Source organism: Gymnodraco acuticeps, unplaced genomic scaffold, assembly GCF_902827175.1.
Source record: "Gymnodraco acuticeps unplaced genomic scaffold, fGymAcu1.1, whole genome shotgun sequence".
NCBI classification, from domain to species: domain Eukaryota; kingdom Metazoa; phylum Chordata; class Actinopteri; order Perciformes; family Bathydraconidae; genus Gymnodraco; species Gymnodraco acuticeps.
In genome coordinates this window covers 69,193-85,873 of record NW_022990173.1, presented here as the reverse complement: position 1 = coordinate 85,873, position 16,681 = coordinate 69,193, and the positions used below count along the sequence as shown (strand labels likewise).

Sequence of the window (16,681 nt, the reverse complement as noted above, 5' to 3'; positions counted from 1 at the left end):
AATTTCATAATACTTCCAAACTCCTGACATTTTCTCTGTCCCGACTCCCGAGTCACCAGCTGAACGTAGCCTCTCGTTAGCTGCTACTATTAGACACTGCGCCCACTCTGTTGCTTTGAGAGGAATAAGCAACCAGGTCTGAAAACAAGCCCAACAGAAGCAACACATACATGATGTTGAGTCATTTTGAACCAAAGCTAAGGCCTCAGGATGACTTTAAGACGTGAACATGGTCATTTTAGTTTTGTAACATTAAATAAAATAATACAAATATTTTATTTAAAAAAAAGAATTCCTGATCCCCGATTTTTTTCTCCCGATCCCGATCTTTTGAAAATCACGTGATCGGCTCCGATCCCCGATCACGTGATCGGGACATCTCTACTTTGGTCCATAAGCATCGACCTGGGATCACTTCCTGCTAGATGGTTCCACTTAGTAAACTTCCTTATTGTCACAGATCTGAGGATTACCTGGTTTGGCGGTTGCTTCAGAGGAAGGGGCCGCTCTGTGGACCTTCCTCACTGGTTTGGGGGGCCTCCTCTCTCTGGATCTGTCTGCTCTCTGTTCCTTCTGGTGCTGCTGTCTGGATCTGGTGCTCTCTGGACACAGACAATAAGCAACAAAATATATTTCTTTATTCAACTAAAGAAAATTGCTGATGAGTTTTAGCTATCCGGCAAACAGTAAGACTGTCACTGACCGCACATTCTAGGTGTTAAATAAACATAGAATACAACTTAGAAAAACAAGCCCTGGGGCAAGGTAAGGTGCCTCTGATGTAATAAACCAAAACTAGAGAGGCACTGATCGATCGGCTACTGATCATATCCATTTTCTTCATGTCTAATTGAAACAGAAGTGGCACATTATGGCAGCACAGCAGTGTGGAAGTTGAGAGCGAGTGAAAAATACATTAAAGGTCCCGTGTCATGGCCATTTCCACTGATCATAATTCCATTGTTGAGGTCTACTAGAATAGATTTATACTGTGCAATTTTCCAAACTCACATTGTTTCGCATACAGCATCTCTGTAAAGTATGTGTATTCACTCTCTCCACTAAACGGCTCGTTGCAGCTCTTGCCCCCCCCCTCGCTGTGAGCCCAGTGTGCTCCGATTGGTCGGGACGTTGTGAATCGCGCTGAGCTCCGTGGAGGTGTGATTTCCTTGTTTAGCGATACACAGCGAAACACAGCCAAACTCACGCTGAGCACACACAAAGTCACAGCCGAAGTAGAAACAATAAGTGTGGCTTGATATGGAGTAAGAAAAAGGTTGATAAACGCTGTGAGAATGGGTCTGCAGAGAGAACGGGTCTGCAGAGAGAACGGGTCTGCAGAGAGAATGGGTCTGCAGAGAGAATGGGTCTGCAGAGAGAACGGGTCAGCAGAGAGAACGGGTCAGCAGAGAGAACGGGTCAGCAGAGAGAACGGGTCTGCAGAGAGAACGGGTCAGCAGAGAGAACGGGTCAGCAGAGAGAACGGGTCTGCAGAGAGAACGGGTCTGCAGAGAGAACGGGTCTGCAGAGAGAACGGGTCTGCAGAGAGAACGGGTCTGCAGTGAGAACGGGTCTGTAGAGAGAACGGGTCTGTAGAGAAAACGGGTCTGCAGAGAGAACGGGTCTGTAGAGAGAACGGGTCTGCAGAGAGAACGGGTCTGCAGTGAGAATGGGTCTGTAGAGAGAATGGGTCTGCAGAGAGAATGGGTCTGTAGAGAAAATGGGTCTGCAGTGAGAATGGGTCTGTAGAGAGAATGGGTCTGCAGAGAGAACGGTTCTGCAGAGAGAACGGGTCTGCAGAGAGAACGGGTCTGCAGAGAGAACGGGTCTGCAGAGAGAACGGGTCTGCAGAGAGAACGGGTCTGTAGAGAGAACGGGTCTGCAGAGAGAACGGGTCTGCAGAGAGAACGGGTCTGCAGAGAGAACGGGTCTGTAGAGAGAATGGGTCTGCAGAGAGAACGGGTCTGCAGAGAGAACGGTTCTGCAGAGAGAACGGGTCTGCAGAGAGAACGGGTCTGCAGAGAGAACGGGTCTGCAGAGAGAACGGGTCTGCAGAGAGAACGGGTCTGCAGTGAGAATGGGTCTGTAGAGAGAATGGGTCTGCAGAGAGAACGGTTCTGCAGAGAGAACGGGTCTGCAGTGAGAATGGGTCTGTAGAGAGAATGGGTCTGCAGAGAGAACGGTTCTGCAGAGAGAACGGGTCTGCAGAGAGAACGGGTCTGCAGAGAGAACGGGTCTGCAGTGAGAACGGGTCTGTAGAGAAAACGGGTCTGCAGAGAGAACGGGTCTGCAGTGAGAATGGGTCTGTAGAGAGAATGGGTCTGCAGAGAGAATGGGTCTGTAGAGAAAATGGGTCTGCAGAGAGAACGGGTCTGCAGAGAGAACGGGTCTGCAGTGAGAACGGGTCTGTAGAGAGAATGGGTCTGCAGAGAGAATGGGTCTGTAGAGAAAATGGGTCTGCAGTGAGAATGGGTCTGCAGTGAGAATGGGTCTGTAGAGAGAATGGGTCTGCAGAGAGAACGGGTCTGCAGAGAGAACGGGTCTGCAGTGAGAATGGGTCTGTAGAGAGAATGGGTCTGCAGAGAGAACGGGTCTGCAGAGAGAACGGGTCTGCAGTGAGAATGGGTCTGTAGAGAGAATGGGTCTGCAGAGAGAATGGGTCTGTAGAGAAAATGGGTCTGCAGTGAGAATGGGTCTGTAGAGAGAATGGGTCTGCAGAGAGAACGGTTCTGCAGAGAGAACGGGTCTGCAGAGAGAACGGGTCTGCAGAGAGAACGGGTCTGTAGAGAAAACGGGTCTGCAGAGAGAACGGGTCTGTAGAGAGAACGGGTCTGTAGAGAGAACGGGTCTGCAGTGAGAACGGGTCTGTAGAGAGAATGGGTCTGCAGAGAGAACGGTTCTGCAGAGAGAATGGGTCTGCAGAGAGAACGGGTCTGTAGAGAAAACGGGTCTGCAGAGAGAACGGGTCTGCAGTGAGAATGGGTCTGTAGAGAAAACGGGTCTGCAGAGAGAACGGGTCTGTAGAGAAAACGGGTCTGCAGAGAGAACGGGTCTGTAGAGAGAATGGGTCTGCAGAGAGAACGGTTCTGCAGAGAGAACGGGTCTGCATAGAGAACGGGTCTGCAGAGAGAACGGGTCTGCAGAGAGAACGGGTCTGCAGAGAGAACGGGTCTGCAGAGAGAACGGGTCTGCAGAGAGAACGGGTTCTGCAGAGAGAACGGGTCTGCAGAGAGAACGGGTCTGCAGAGAGAACGGGTCTGCAGAGAGAACGGGTCTGCAGAGAGAACGGGTCTGCAGAGAGAACGGGTCTGCAGAGAGAACGGGTCTGCAGAGAGAACGGGTCTGCAGAGAGAACGGGTCAGCAGAGAGAACGGGTCTGCAGTGAGAACGGGTCTGCAGAGAGAACGGGTCTGCAGAGAGAACGGGTCTGCAGAGGCAGAGAGAACGGGTCTGCAGAGAGAACGGGTCTGCAGAGAGAACGGGTCTGCAGAGAGAACGGGTCTGCAGAGAGAACGGGTCTGCAGAGAGAACGGGTCTGCAGAGAGAACGGGTCTGCAGAGAGAACGGGTCTGCAGAGAGAACGGGTCTGCAGAGAGAACGGGTCTGCAGAGAGAACGGGTCTGCAGAGAGAACGGGTCTAGCAGAGAGAACGGGTCAGCAGAGAGAACGGGTCTGCAGAGAGAACGGGTCTGCAGAGAGAACGGGTCTGCAGAGAGAACGGGTCAGCAGAGAGAATGGGTCTGCAGAGAGAATGGGTCTGCAGAGAGAATTTCGCCGCGATCCCAACTGTCTGTTATCAGCCTGCAGCCAGGGAGGAGAGATCAGCAGAGCTGCCTGCACTGAGTGTGTAAGGAAGTCCGTGGATTGGTCAATTTGGACCAATCAGCGGGGGCTTAACGTAACGGCTCCGCGGACGTAACGTAACGGCTCCACGGATTGGTCCATTTCGTTCCGGGTACGGTTGACATCATGCGTACCCGGAAGAATCAAATGGACGGTGACGTATCTCCAACGAGGCGTTTTGGGTTAGAGTTTTACTCGCTACAGGGTGCACTTTGAGGGGTTTGACTCTGCACACCGTTTACATGCATACAAACCTTCATAACACAAGGGGACGGGTACTAACCAGAAAAGCATGCCATGTCACCTTTAAGCTTATTATCTGTAACACAATAAGGCTGCGGAGTCACCTTAAAAACAAGGTTCTAATAAGTCTCATAACTTGGTGGGGTTTTGGAGAAAATGGAAGTTATTTAAAAGTGAATGTTTAATAATTAAGATACAATTTTATCTTCCATTTAAGAAAAGTGTTTAATTATATTGCACTGAATGAAAATTGGAACAAGCTAAATGTGGAACATGCAGCTCAGACTTAAATAACAAAAAATCAATTGGTGCATCTCTACCAGAGACTTTGAATAAACATCGTGTTTATTTATAGTTGATACTATGGGCACTTGTAAACGTCTATAACTATGTAAATGTATCCTGTAAATATAATGTATGATGTCCTTTATTGTTTTATGTTTCATGTGGAACCTATATGCTGCAGGTCTCCCTTGAAAAAGAGATCTATGATCTCAACGGGACCAATCTGGTTAAATAAAGGTTTGAAATTAAATTAAATGAATGCAACACTCCTCTATGGAAAACAGCTGATCCAATCTATCTAGACCTCGTACAGATCTATAACTCCATGCCATGCATTCAGTGCAATCAATAGTTTGCTAATGCATCTTTACAGTCAGCTCAATATACTCCAGGCCAGAGGGTCCAAAACAAACTGGATAAAAGCTCGGGAACATACAAGAACCAGAGCAGATCAGAGTTACCGATCGCTGTAGTTTTCCACATAAAACTCATTTCATGATCCCCGCTCTAAGCCCAGGTGAAATATCATAAACAGGGTTCCTGCAGGTTTCACCAACTCAAATGTAAGACTTTTTAAGACCACTTTGAATAGAATTTAAGACCCATTTCACGGCAAGAAAGTATGAAGGAAAATTGCTAGGAAAGAAGAAATACCGCATAACAGTACACAGAACTGTGTGTGTGTTTGTGTCTCTCTGTGTGTGCGTATGTCAGAGCTCTGCTGTATTCATGCTGTTGTATGATTGGTGTTCAGCTACGGTATTTAGCGTCTACAGCACTTCCGCTTTTAGGGTTGACGTAGACTCAAGCGTCGCCCAGAGGTCCCCCGGTGTTGTTGAGGGAGCTGCTGCACTAGCTAACGCTGCATTAGCTGCTGCTGCACTAGCTAACGCCGCATTAGCTGCTGCTGCTCTAGCTAACGCCGCATTAGCTGCTGCTGCACTAGCTAACGCTACATTAGCTGCTGCTGCACTAGCTAACGCCGCATTAGCTGCTGCTGCACTAGCTAACGCTACATTAGCTGCTGCTGCACTAGCTAACGCTGCATTAGCTGCTGCTGCACTAGCTAACGCTGCATTAGCAGCTGCTGCACTAGCTAACGCTGCATTAGCTGCTGCTGCACTAGCTAACGCTGCATTAGCTGCTGCTGCACTAGCTAACGCTGCATTAGCTGCTGCTGCACTAACTAACGCTACATTAGCTGCTGCTGCTCTAGCTAACGCTGCATTAGCTGCTGCTGCACTAGCTAACGCTGCATTAGCTGCTGCTGCACTAGCTAACGCTGCATTAGCAGCTGCTACACTAACTAACGCTACATTAGCTGCTGCTGCTCTAGCTAACGCTGCATTAGCTGCTGCTGCTCTAGCTAACGCTACATTAGCTGCTGCTGCACTAGCTAACGCTGCATTAGCTGCTGCTGCTCTAGCTAACGCTACATTAGCTGCTGCTGCTCTAGCTAACGCTGCATTAGCTGCTGCTGCTCTAGCTAACGCTACATTAGCTGCTGCTGCACTAGCTAACGCTGCATTAGCTGCTGCTGCTCTAGCTAACGCTGCATTAGCTGCTGCTGCACTAGCTAACACTACATTAGCTGCTGCTGCACTAGCTAACGCTGCATTAGCAGCTGCTGCACTAACTAACGCTACATTAGCTGCTGCTGCTCTAGCTAACGCTGCATTAGCTGCTGCTGCTCTAGCTAACGCTGCATTAGCTGCTGCTGCACTAGCTAACGCTGCATTAGCTGCTGCTGCTCTAGCTAACGCTACATTAGCTGCTGCTGCTCTAGCTAACGCTACATTAGCTGCTGCTGCTCTAACTAACGCTACATTAGCTGCTGCTGCACTAGCTAACGCTGCATTAGCTGCTGCTGCTCTAGCTAACGCTACATTAGCTGCTGCTGCACTAGCTAACGCTACATTAGCTGCTGCTGCTCTAGCTAACGCTGCATTAGCTGCTGCTGCACTAGCTAACGCTGCATTAGCTGCTGCTGCTCTAGCTAACGCTGCATTAGCTGCTGCTGCACTAGCTAACGCTACATTAGCTGCTGCTGCACTAACTAACGCTACATTAGCTGCTGCTGCTCTAGCTAACGCTGCATTAGCTGCTGCTGCACTAGCTAACGCTGCATTAGCTGCTGCTGCTCTAGCTAACGCTACATTAGCTGCTGCTGCACTAACTAACGCTACATTAGCTGCTGCTGCTCTAGCTAACGCTGCATTAGCTGCTGCTGCACTAGCTAACGCCGCATTAGCTGCTGCTGCTCTAGCTAACGCTACATTAGCTGCTGCTGCTCTAGCTAACGCTGCATTAGCAAAACAAACGCCAATTTATTTTTGCAAAAGGTGCAGCGGGCTTCAAACACGTTCCCTCCACTGGTTTCAACCAAGCACTAAAATCGATGTTTTCCAACCAAATTCGGTTGAACTGACACTTCCCCATATTTATTTGTAAGTAGATTCGAAGAGACATGAGTTTGACTGCAGCTAGCTGAAGCTTGGTTGCTAGGTTACTAGCTGGGTGTTCTCCGATAAGGGGCGGGGGGGGAAACAAAGTTAGTGATTACTGGTTCCAGGTTGATTTATTTCAATACAGATTGTTGGGGGAACTGACACTATTACCGTACTGGTTACTTTGCAACCCGGACATTCCCCCAAAACACATTTAGACGCGATCGAAACACAGAAGTACCTTTCACATCCCATCATCTTAAGACCTTCTAAATCATATTTAAGACCTTTTTAAGGCTTTAAATTCTGATTATCAAATGTAAGACTTTTTAAGACCCTGCGGGAACCCTGATAAACAAGTCCATGTTTTGAAGTGAAACAGTGACACCCTGACCATATCTGAAAATGCGAATGATTGTAATGAAAATAAAGTGTGTGTGTCCCGAGCTCACCAGCAAACTGTCGGGACAGGTCTCTGTATATTTCTCTGCTGAGGTTATGGAACTCCTCCTCCTTCCAGACTTTCCCATCAGGAGTCTGGATCTTCGTCTCAGTGCTGTTGAAACCTGGAAGTAAAGACATTAAAGGTCACCTATTATGCAAAATACACTTTTTCATCTTCTCCATGTCTCTTCTACATCAACATGTGTCCCCTCTTCTTCATGTCTCTTCTACATCAACATGTGTCCCCTCTTCTTCATGTCTCTTCTACATCAACATGTGTCCCCTCTTCTTCATGTCTCTTCTACATCAACATGTGTCCCCTCTTCTTCGTGTCTCTTCTACATCAACATGTGTCCCCCTCTTCTTCATGTCTCTTCTACATCAACATGTGTCCCCTCTTCTTCATGTCTCTTCTACATCAACATGTGTCCCCTCTTCTTCATGTCTCTTCTACATCAACATGTGTCCCCTCTTCTCCATGTCTCTTCTACATCAACATGTGTCCCCTCTTCTCCATGTCTCTTCTACATCAACACGTGTCCCCTCTTCTCCATGTCTCTTCGACATCAACATGTGTCCCCTCTTCTCCATGTCTCTTCGACATCAACATGTGTCCCCTCTTCTCCATGTCTCTTCGACATCAACATGTGTCCCCTCTTCTTCATGTCTCTTCTACATCAACACGTGTCCCCTCTTCTACATCAACATGTGTCCCCTCTTCTCCATGTCTCTTCGACATCAACATGTGTCCCCTCTTCTCCATGTCTCTTCGACATCAACATGTGTCCCCTCTTCTTCATGTCTCTTCTACATCAACACGTGTCCCCTCTTCTACATCAACATGTGTCCCCTCTTCTTCATGTCTCTTCTACATCAACATGTGTCCCCTCTTCTTCATGTCTCTTCTACATCAACATGTGTCCCCTCTTCTTCATGTCTCTTCTACATCAACATGTGTCCCCTCTTCTCCATGTCTCTTCTACATCAACATGTGTCCCCTCTTCTTCATGTCTCTTCTACATCAACACGTGTCCCCTCTTCTTCATGTCTCTTCTACATCAACACGTGTCCCCTCTTCTACATCAACATGTGTCCCCTCTTCTTCATGTCTCTTCTACATCAACATGTGTCCCCTCTTCTTCATGTCTCTTCTACATCAACACGTGTCCCCTCTTCTACATCAACATGTGTCCCCTCTTCTTCATGTCTCTTCTACGTCAACATGTGTCCCCTCTTCTTCATGTCTCTTCTACATCAACATGTGTCCCCTCTTCTTCATGTCTCTTGTACATCAACATGTGTCCCCTCTTCTTCATGTCTCTTCTACATCAACGTGTGTCCCCTCTTCCTCTACATCAACATGTGTCCCCTCTTCTTCATGTCTCTTCTACACCAACATGTGTCCCCTCTTCCTCATGTCTCTTCTACATCAACATGTGTCCCCTCTTCTTCATGTCTCTTCTACATCAACATGTGTCCCCTCTTCTTCATGTCTCTTCTACATCAACATGTGTCCCTCTGGTCCCCTCAATGGTCTCTTCATGTCTCTTCTACATCAACATGTGTCCCCTCTTCTCATGTCTCTTCTACATCAACATGTGTCCCCTCTTCTTCATGTCTCTTCTACATCAACATGTGTCCCCTCTTCTTCATGTCTCTTCTACATCAACATGTGTCCCCTCTTCTTCATGTCTCTTCTACATCAACATGTGTCCCCTCTTCTTCATGTCTCTTCTACATCAACATGTGTGTCTCTCTCTGTATGTCTCTTCTACATCAACATGTGTCCCCCTCTTCTTCATGTCTCTTCTCTACATCAACATGTGTCCCCTCTTCTTCATGTCTCTTCTACATCAACATGTGTCCCCTCTTCTTCATGTCTCTTCTACATCAACATGTGTCCCCTCTTCTTCATGTCTCTTCTACATCAACATGTGTCCCCTCTTCTTCATGTCTCTTCTACATCAACATGTGTCCCCTCTTCTTCATGTCTCTTCTACATCAACATGTGTCCCCTCTGTGGAAAGAGACTCTGAAAGTCTCAGGAACAAAGATTCTCTCTCTTTTTGATCCATTTCTATAAAAACCTGTCTGAAAATGAGCTGATCAGATTTTGGCCACTTGATGATGTCATAACGATGTTTTGTCTTGTGTAACCGTTAGCCAATCAGCAACCAAGGTACCCCCCCCCCCTTATCACCTGAATCTCCTCCTAGAGCTCCATTGAGTTATTTGTAACCAAATGTCTCTCAGAGGGGCGTGGGGAGGGGCTCCTTATTTTCATCTAAAGTAACAGACAGAGAATCAGCACTTTGGAAACAGGGCTGAAACAGAGGGGGTTATGGGTAATGCTGACATGATCTGTTTGCTGTTTCAGCCAATCAGAGACAGGCTCTGGATATATCTGAGACCTGTGAGATATTGATGAGATACAGTGTAATAGGGGGCCTTTACATATGTAAGCTGTATTCCCCAAAAGGTCAAACAAAGGATGTGACACAGCTGCAGGTACCTTTGTATATCGGAGCCGGTGGAGCAGCTGCTACTTTCCGTATTATTTTGTGCATGTTGCTGGTGCCGGCGTTGTTGCTCCCCACAGCTTCTACGTCCGGCTGCTCCAGGTTGAACAGCAGCTTCTCTCTCTCTGCCGCCTCCTCCAGATGTTGCCTCTGCCTCCGGATGCGCTCTTTGAGTTTCTCCAGCTTGTCGTCAGGCTGGTGCCGCCGGAGGTTCTCCAGCCGCTGAGAGGCTGATCCTGGGCTCGACGAGGGGGTGTTCTCCTCTCTTTGTGCGGATCCTGGAGCTAAACTCGGGCTCGACTCCTGTCCCTCCATGCCTGGTTGTGCTTTGGGAGTGTTGTCCTGCTCCCATGCAGAGACTCTGACCCCCGCGGTCCTCATGGAGTCCAGGGCAGGCTGTTCGTAGAGGAAACAGAATCCCTTTATTAGTCCCACAGAGGGGACATTTACATTGTTACAGCAAGAACAGAGCTCAATGTTACCTAAGAAGCATGCATGAAACAAATATTAAAGATAAAACAATTACGTGTGTTATTTACGTTCTCAGTGTTATTATTGATTTGATTTCTATACGTTTTGTTTTTCATATTCTCATAAGGATCGTTTGGGATTTAATGGCGGGTCTTTGTTGACCCGGTGAGGTGGTGTTCTTGAAGTATCTTTGTAATTACATTTTGTTATCATTTCATATTCCAGCTATTCCTCAAAAAACATGTTTTGGATATCAGGCCGTTCAAAGTTTTGATTTGCATTTTAAGTTTTTGTATTTCTACCCCAAGCTTCCATTAGTGGGTCAAAAATGACCCGCATGCATTTCTTATGGGATCCTTTGATTCTTATCACCTGTTGCTGTCAGGAATACATTCACTGTGGAACACACAGACGACATCACAAGTGACACCTCTCAGGAAGATTATTTTACACAGCAAGATCTGATACCTGTCAGTATAATAATAATACATTATATTTGTATAGGGCTTTTCAAGGACTCAACATCGCTTTACAATATAAGGGAAGGTTAGGGTGGGGGGGGGGGGGGGGGGGGGGGGGGGGGGGGGGGGTATAGGACTATCTTGATCAACCGGCATGGATTGATGGGGGGGGGCTTTGAGTAGACAAGAGGAGAAGAGGTGAGTTTTGAAAAGGGACTGGAATACTGTGAGGGTCTCAGAATGTCTAAAATTATAATAAGTGAAAAATTAAATATAAAATATTTCTAGTGTGAACCGAAATATAATACTAAATATTATAAAACGGACAAGTCAAATCAAGCAATCTGATTGGTTCTTAGCCGTGATATACTGAGCGTATACCACGGGTAGAATTGTAAGTTACTTTTCACAACAAGTCAGTATCCCTCCGCGCCTGAGAAAAACAGTATACCGTTGGGCTTTTCAAACTGGAACAAGAAAGCAGCGGAGAAGTAACGGGGCAGAAACCCTCCTTTTCACGCAGCGCTCCAGACATAGACATCAGACGGCAACACATATTCAGTGTGCAGTTCCTTTGGCTTTAGGGCAGGGATATCTAGATACTTTCCAAGGTCTGACATCATGAAGTGTGCTACTTTTAAAGCAAGCAACGATGTTTTCAAATCTGTAATCAAAGAGGTCTGCAAAAACACTATCGACCAATCAGATCGCTTGATTTGACTTGTCAGTTTCTTCCGTTACGAAACTAACTTACAAAGCATAAGATGGAAACATTTAAGGTTAACTTGGACCTCCGGGGGGTCTTACTATGGAGGAGAGGATTGAGCAGTGCCTATCTCCAGAGAGCCCCTAAACGACGACATGCAGAGCTACGTGAAGAGCAGGCAGACCAACTGGAGAAGTAGCACCATTCAAAAGCTTTCTGATGGGGTCTTGAAACAAAGCAGAGACATGATGACCGTTAGTGGCCACAGGTGCGAAAGCTCTCTCCAGAGCTGCTGGAAGCCCAATCTCGGGGACCGGAGAAAGTGAAGCAATATTCTCGCCACGCCAAGCAACAGCCTAGATTCCTCAACCTACAAGTAACCTCGTAAGCATGCTACTGATGCTGGACAGGTTTTCAGTGGCTGCACAATAAACAGCAACATACACATGAATGTAAATAAATAGCCAAATAATGGATCAACGCTCTCTGTCTAATATGTTCGCTAGCTGTTAGCGTTGTTGCATAGCAACCACCTCGCACTATGTTTCGTACAGAAGGCAACGGAGGGACTATTTTATCATTATTTACTAATAAAAAATAATTAAATTAGAGTGTGTATTTTTCTTTCATATTGCCACACTTGGTAACCGTTTTATAAAAGCAATAGCTCACTTCAGGCCGTGATATATGCTCATTATATCACAGCTAAGCTTAGCTGTGATATAATGAGCATACCACGGCCTGTCATGAGCTATTGCTTAATTAAAAAGTGATTTTGAACCAAAATGGCATAAAAACACATATTATTCAAATACGGGTCCTTTTTGACCCACTTATGGAAGAGTGTAGGGTCCAGTCACTCGGGCATGTAAGGGTTAAAGAAACTGTTCATCTAAATTGAAGTACTATTAGATGTAAAGGGGAATGTGAGAAAATAACTAATAAAGAATAAGAACAAAAAAAAGATTAAAAAAAATTATAGAAATTACACAATTTACAAAATACACATTCTGTATTTAGCAGCCAGGTATATATATATAGCACAGTTATTGACGGGATATATTTATATATATATATATATATATATATATATATATATATTTATATATATATATATATTGCAGTTATTGACGGCATATATTTATTTTACTTTAGGGGTGTTGTCCTGCTCCCACGCAGAGACCCTGGCGGTCCTCATGGAGTCGAGGGCTGAGCGGTCGTTGAGGAATCGGACCTCCGTGCCCTCCAGAGCCGAGGAGCGAGTGCTGTCCTGGTCCCGGTCCGTCTGAGAGTCCCTGGTGTCTCTGTGGTAAACCATCTGGCTCAGCAGGGGGTCTGAGGGGGGATTGGAGGAGGAGGACTGAAAGCTGAAGGCCTCCAGCTGAGAGGGGGGGTTTGGTGGAGGGGTGGCCTCTCTGGAAACAAACCAGATTACACAGGGGATCAGGAAGGGGATCAAGACTTAGTTCACTGTGAGCGTACAGAAGAGCTCATGTATGGGGGGTCGGAGACTGTGAGGAAGGAGGGACACATTCACTCAATATGTGGCTTTCATTCAACTATGAAACCTTTTAGAAATGTAGAACTAGAATGATTATAATAAAATGTGGATTTTAATTCTGTCACACTTCCCTCGCTAACGGGCATGAAGCAGGAAAGATTACTGATGGCACTATAAGTCAAACAAAAAAGATATCATCCACTGTTCTGATTATAACGATATTAAAATAATGAGGGATAATAACCAAGACGTGTATAACTAATATACATTTTCTATAATTGTTGGGGCAGAAGAAACAACATTTCTCTTAAAATGATCACCTTTAAATTTACAACATGTTGCTTTTATAAACACATTCAGTAAAACCAAGCCGCAGATCGTGTGTGTGTGTCGAGCCGTGTTTCTGGACATCTGGTGGATGTCTAATATTCACCTCCCTTTAGCTCCGCCCTAAGCCTTCATCAACTCTTGAGAATATATTCACATTGAGGTCCAGTAAATCTGTTACTCTGAGACCAAACTGCAGAAGGAGAAGGGACTTCTGTATCGTTGCTAACCTCTGAGCTACTGAAGTGTCTGTGAGCCTTTCAGCTGCAGACACTAAGGAGATGTCAGGAGCACACGGTGTCTGAAGGGAAACCTTTAAGAGCCTTTAAGGACTGAGTGGAAGCGCTCTCTTTGAACTGTGAACATATATGAAACTTTGCTTCATGCCACATAGGAGCTCCCTCACAAATACCCAGGGGCACGTAGGACGATGCTCCGACGTCATCACCCTCGCACATTTGTGATATATATGTTAAGACTTTTCTCGTTCTTAATATAGACTATATTTAGGGTCGATATGTGTTGACTTTACTCTAAATAGCAGATCTCTGTGACCCGAGAGGGTTTTTTTGGCCTAGTGAACGTGTGTCTCTTCCTTGGAGGAGCAGCAGGTGTGTGTCAGCGACGTGCAGTCAGGGGAGGCACGGATTGGCCATCGGGAGAGTCGGGACTTAAACGCCAACCTCCCCCCCCCCCCCCCCCCAATTCACGAGCGTCGAACTCGCCCAGCATCACTCGGAGGTCAGCAGTAATGTTATATGAACCGCCGATGGTGGGTAGGGGCGGTGATGTGACCTGCTGTCTGCGTCCCACAGCGGCTTTGTGGCTAGCACTTAGCATCCCCATAACGATGCTGTTTAGCAACCGGCGTAAACGGAGCTTCGCGCTATCAAGCAGTGAGCGTGCGATGTCCTGTTCAGATGACGTCAAACCCAACGGGATGCCATCAATAAACTACACAGAATCACACTACACACCTACGCCATGAGTACATTCAGGCACACTGTAGAATACAACCTCTTTGGACCATTCATATACTTATTGAAAACAAGATACAAAATGTAATACCTTGGAAAATGCCCTTTAATAGCCTTCATTTTCGCTAAATTGATTTATCAACTTGTAATACTTTGTAAGACCCCGCGGACCCCCTGTCATTTTGTGTTATAATGTTTTTTAACGCACGTTGTCTGATGATATAATCATATGCCCCGTCCACTAGAGTCTGTTGATCTCCAGACTAACAGCAGCATGAGAATAACCTGCAGAAAGTGCCGATGCTCCATGGCGCAGGCTCCGCTAGAAATTGCCGGGATTTGCGTTGTTACCCCCTTAATGTCTGACCAATGGTTGAAAAGCATTTCCGCGCACATGACTTGTGTTTAAAGTGTATAGTCCATTTGCCCGTGTGAACGCAAACCGAACCTTCTGAAAAGTGAAACAATGCAACAAACAGTGGTCTGGTGCGCAGCAGAGAGCGGACCAGTAGGTGTGAATGAGACCTCAGGCTGTTTGCAGAGTGCATCTGAAGCAGAGTGCGTACCTGTAGGAGGCCAGCGGCTCCCTGAACTCCACGCTGTTGTTCCTCCGCACGTTGCTGTCCTGCGTGGCGTTCCTCAGCGGGCTGCGAGAGCTGCTCTTCTCCGGACTCTGCTGACTCCGCCCCCGGCGCTTAGAAGACCCCGCGGTGACGTCAGCATGTTGTCCATCTGGGAGAGACGGCAATGTTTAAAAAGGTATTATTCAGAATCAGGATATCTTACTTGGTCCCACAGAGGGGACATGGAGAGTTGCAGGAAGGGTGAACAGCCAAAAATAGCGTTATATTAATGAATTAACATATTAAACATATATTCCTGCTGCTATACACCGTATATCGTTTACATTTGATATACGATTTCTCATTTAAATGTTTAATTGTTCACACTTTTCCACTTTTTAAGCATTAGTATTTTAATGTTGAGCACACTGGTGCTGACACTAAATCATTTCCCAGTTTAGTTAAGTATCTATCTATTAAAGATAGAATTTAAAATGTACATAAATACATATCCAGGTGGACTACAAGCAGCCGTAACAGTAGTTCTTTTTTTTTTTAAATAGGTGTAGCGTGTATTAAGTAGTGTGATAGCAGCCAGCTAACACTAGTAAAAGTATATAGTGCACAGTCATTTAGAGTTAGGATTTATTACAGTAGTTGAATTCTCTAACTACGAGATAACAGCCAGCAAAGTGTATATATATATATATATATATATACACACACTTTGCTGGCTGTTATCTCGTAGTTAGACAATTATATTGCACATAAGTGATATTGCACAACAGAGGTGATGTAACGGAGCAGGAAGGAGCGCCGGAGGAAATGTAGCATTTGATCATAAAGACGTTTGGAAATGACCCACCTCTGCAGCGCACCGTCCTGGAGGACTTCTTCTTGGGGTCCATGACCGATTCCAGGACAACACCTGAACCTGGAGCGGCTTCCAGGCGGTTTTCTATATGCCGCAACTAAAGAGGGAGAACACACATGTGAGCCTGGAGTCATCCTCATCACCATTCGATATCCCACTGACTGAATACTTACAGCAGCTTTGGACTGAGTTAAACTCTTCCATGCCGTTGTCAGCTCTGAAGGTGAGGAAGAGAACGCATGATTTATTAAGTGGTAGAAAAACCCGATGCCATAAAAGAAATGAGTGTTGGTAAATAGTTCTAACAATCCCTTTTATTGTAACTCATTCCTGAGACATGTCACACGACTTGTTTACATACACACCTGTGCCAATAGTGTGATCAGTCAGCTGCTGAGCAGACACCTCCGGCCTCCTGCTGCTCCTCATCGCTCTCATTCACCTGGAGGCAAGTTTAAAGGGAGGAACGAGGTCAAAGTCACACAGAAGTATGAAAGTATATACTGTTGTTTTCCTATATTGCATACTTTACACACAGACTGAAGACACCGGCAGTTACATTTCAGTTCTCAGGCAACCAAAGGAATAACACACACTAACAAAGAGCATCCAGCACTTTAAAGAAAGACAATTACTGTGACAAGAACCAGCTTTAAAGACAACGGTGTAAAAGCAGAGATGTGATAGAAGAACAGCATGTTCCCATTATGAACACATGCCGTTATTCTGACAGCATGTTGACATCAGATGAATGTCACCCTGTTATTTAAAACCGGTTCCACAACAGCACAGTCCTGTAAGTAAAGGGAGGTAAGCCGGACTGAAGGCATGTGATGTTTACTTAAAACACCTAGCTGCGCCTGTTGCCCTAATCCTGCTTAAGACCAACAATATGTGTGCTGTGTACATATAGTAAAGCCCCTGAGGAAAAGGAGTTATTTGTGATATTTAGATGACATTTGATCGACCATTAAGCTCGACTGCAGGAGTTACTTAGTGTTTGGAAAACCCTGAACGTCC

General features: G+C 46.0%; 1 protein-coding gene across 5 annotated transcripts in view; it reads right to left on the bottom strand.

Moving 5' to 3' along the window:
- cep350 (centrosomal protein 350) overlaps window positions 1-16,681 on the bottom strand; it is a 132,710-nt gene that overhangs the window by 107,088 nt on the left and 8,941 nt on the right. For all 5 annotated transcript variants that reach the window (XM_034217728.1, XM_034217724.1, XM_034217727.1 and 2 more), the window contains exons 2-9: window positions 16,027-16,103; window positions 15,835-15,878; window positions 15,653-15,758; window positions 14,791-14,956; window positions 12,570-12,834; window positions 9,775-10,177; window positions 7,271-7,384; window positions 474-602 (exon numbers count right to left, since the gene is read on the bottom strand). In XM_034217728.1, coding sequence (XP_034073619.1) covers window positions 474-602; window positions 7,271-7,384; window positions 9,775-10,177; window positions 12,570-12,834; window positions 14,791-14,956; window positions 15,653-15,758; window positions 15,835-15,878; window positions 16,027-16,099 — 1,300 coding nt within the window. In that variant the 5' untranslated portion in view covers window positions 16,100-16,103. The remainder of the gene's footprint in view (window positions 1-473; window positions 603-7,270; window positions 7,385-9,774; window positions 10,178-12,569; window positions 12,835-14,790; window positions 14,957-15,652; window positions 15,759-15,834; window positions 15,879-16,026; window positions 16,104-16,681) is intronic.